The following is a 1,612-nucleotide window of genomic DNA, read 5'->3' as shown; positions in this document are numbered from 1 at the left end:
AAAAAAAAAAAAAAAAAAGGAAGAAAGGGTGCCCAGTGGGAATCGGGCATGTGCTCGGCAGGGGTGAGGGGTGGAGGGGTCTGAGCTGGACACCTGATGCCCCCGCCCTGCCCCTAGGTTCCTGGCCAACACGTCCTTCCAGGGCCGCACGGGCCCCGTGTGGGTGACAGGCAACTCCCAGGTACACGTGTCTCGGCACTTCAAGGTGTGGAGCCTGCGCCGGGACTCACAGGGTGCCCCGGCCTGGGCCACGGTGGGCAGCTGGCGGGACGGCCGGCTGGACTTGGAACCCGGGGGTACCGTGGCAAGGCCCCCACCCCCGCCAGGCACCCAGGCCCGGCCCAAGCTGCGCGTGGTGACGCTGGTGGAGCACCCATTCGTGTTTGCCCGTGATCCCGATGAAGACGGGCAGTGCCCGGCGGGGCAGCTGTGCCTGGACCCCGGCACCAACGACTCGGCCACCCTGGACGCACTGTTCGCCGCGCTGGCCAACGGTTCGGTGCCCCGTGCCCTGCGCAAGTGCTGCTACGGGTACTGCATCGACCTGCTGGAGCGGCTGGCGGAGGACACGCCCTTCGACTTCCAGCTGTACATCGTGGGTGACGGCAAGTACGGCGTCCTGCGTGACGGCCGCTGGACGGGCCTGGTCGGGGACCTGCTGGCCGGCCGGGCTCACATGGCGGTCACCAGCTTCAGCATCAACTCCGCCCGCTCCCAGGTGGTGGACTTCACCAGCCCCTTCTTCTCCACCAGCCTGGGCATCATGGTGCGGGCGAGAGACACGGCCTCACCCATCGGCGCCTTCATGTGGCCGCTGCACTGGTCCATGTGGCTGGGCGTGTTCGCCGCCCTGCACCTGACCGCGCTCTTCCTCACCCTGTACGAGTGGCGCAGCCCCTACGGGCTCACGCCGCGCGGCCGGAACCGCAGCACGGTCTTCTCCTACTCCTCGGCGCTCAACCTCTGCTACGCCATCCTCTTCGGACGCACCGTGTCCAGCAAGACGCCCAAGTGTCCCACGGGCCGTCTGCTCATGAACCTCTGGGCCATCTTCTGCCTGCTGGTGCTGTCCAGCTACACGGCCAACCTGGCCGCCGTCATGGTCGGGGACAAGACCTTCCTGGAGCTGTCCGGAATCCACGACCCAAAGGTGGGCAGCCTCGGGGGGCGGGGGGGCTGGGGGCTGCCCCAGGCTGGGCTGCGAGGGGCAGGGGTGGTGAGCTGGGCGTGGAGGATGTCCACTAGGCCAACTCTGGTCCCAAGAGACATACATTTATTTATTTACTTATTTATTTATTTTTAAGTTTTTTTTTTTTTTCTTTTTAAAGATGGGGTTTCACCATGATGGCCAGGCTGGTCTTGAACTCCTGACCTCAGGTGATCCACCCGCCTCGGCCTCCCAAAGTGCTGGGATTACCGGCGTGAGCCACCGCGCCCGGTCTTATTTATTTATTTTTAATTTTTTTTTATTTTTTTTATTTTTGAGACAGAGTTTCACTCTTGTTACCCAGGCTGGAGTGCAATGGTGCGATCTCTGCTCACCGCAACCTCCGCCTCCTAGGTTCAGGCAATTCTCCTGCCTCAGCCTCCTGAGTAGCTGGGATTACAGGCA

At 62.6% G+C, this 1,612-nt stretch overlaps 1 protein-coding gene across 1 annotated transcript in view; it reads left to right on the top strand.

Moving 5' to 3' along the window:
• GRIN3B (glutamate ionotropic receptor NMDA type subunit 3B) overlaps positions 1 to 1,612 on the top strand; it is a 13,385-nt gene that overhangs the window by 4,566 nt on the left and 7,207 nt on the right. Inside the window, exon 3 of the mRNA XM_017514458.2 lies at positions 118 to 1,150. Coding sequence (XP_017369947.1) covers positions 118 to 1,150 — 1,033 coding nt within the window. The remainder of the gene's footprint in view (positions 1 to 117; positions 1,151 to 1,612) is intronic.

This window comes from Cebus imitator, unplaced genomic scaffold (genome assembly GCF_001604975.1).
Source record: "Cebus imitator isolate Cc_AM_T3 unplaced genomic scaffold, Cebus_imitator-1.0 Scaffold524, whole genome shotgun sequence".
NCBI classification, from domain to species: Eukaryota; Metazoa; Chordata; class Mammalia; order Primates; family Cebidae; genus Cebus; species Cebus imitator.
This window is presented reverse-complemented; position numbering and strand designations above follow the sequence as displayed.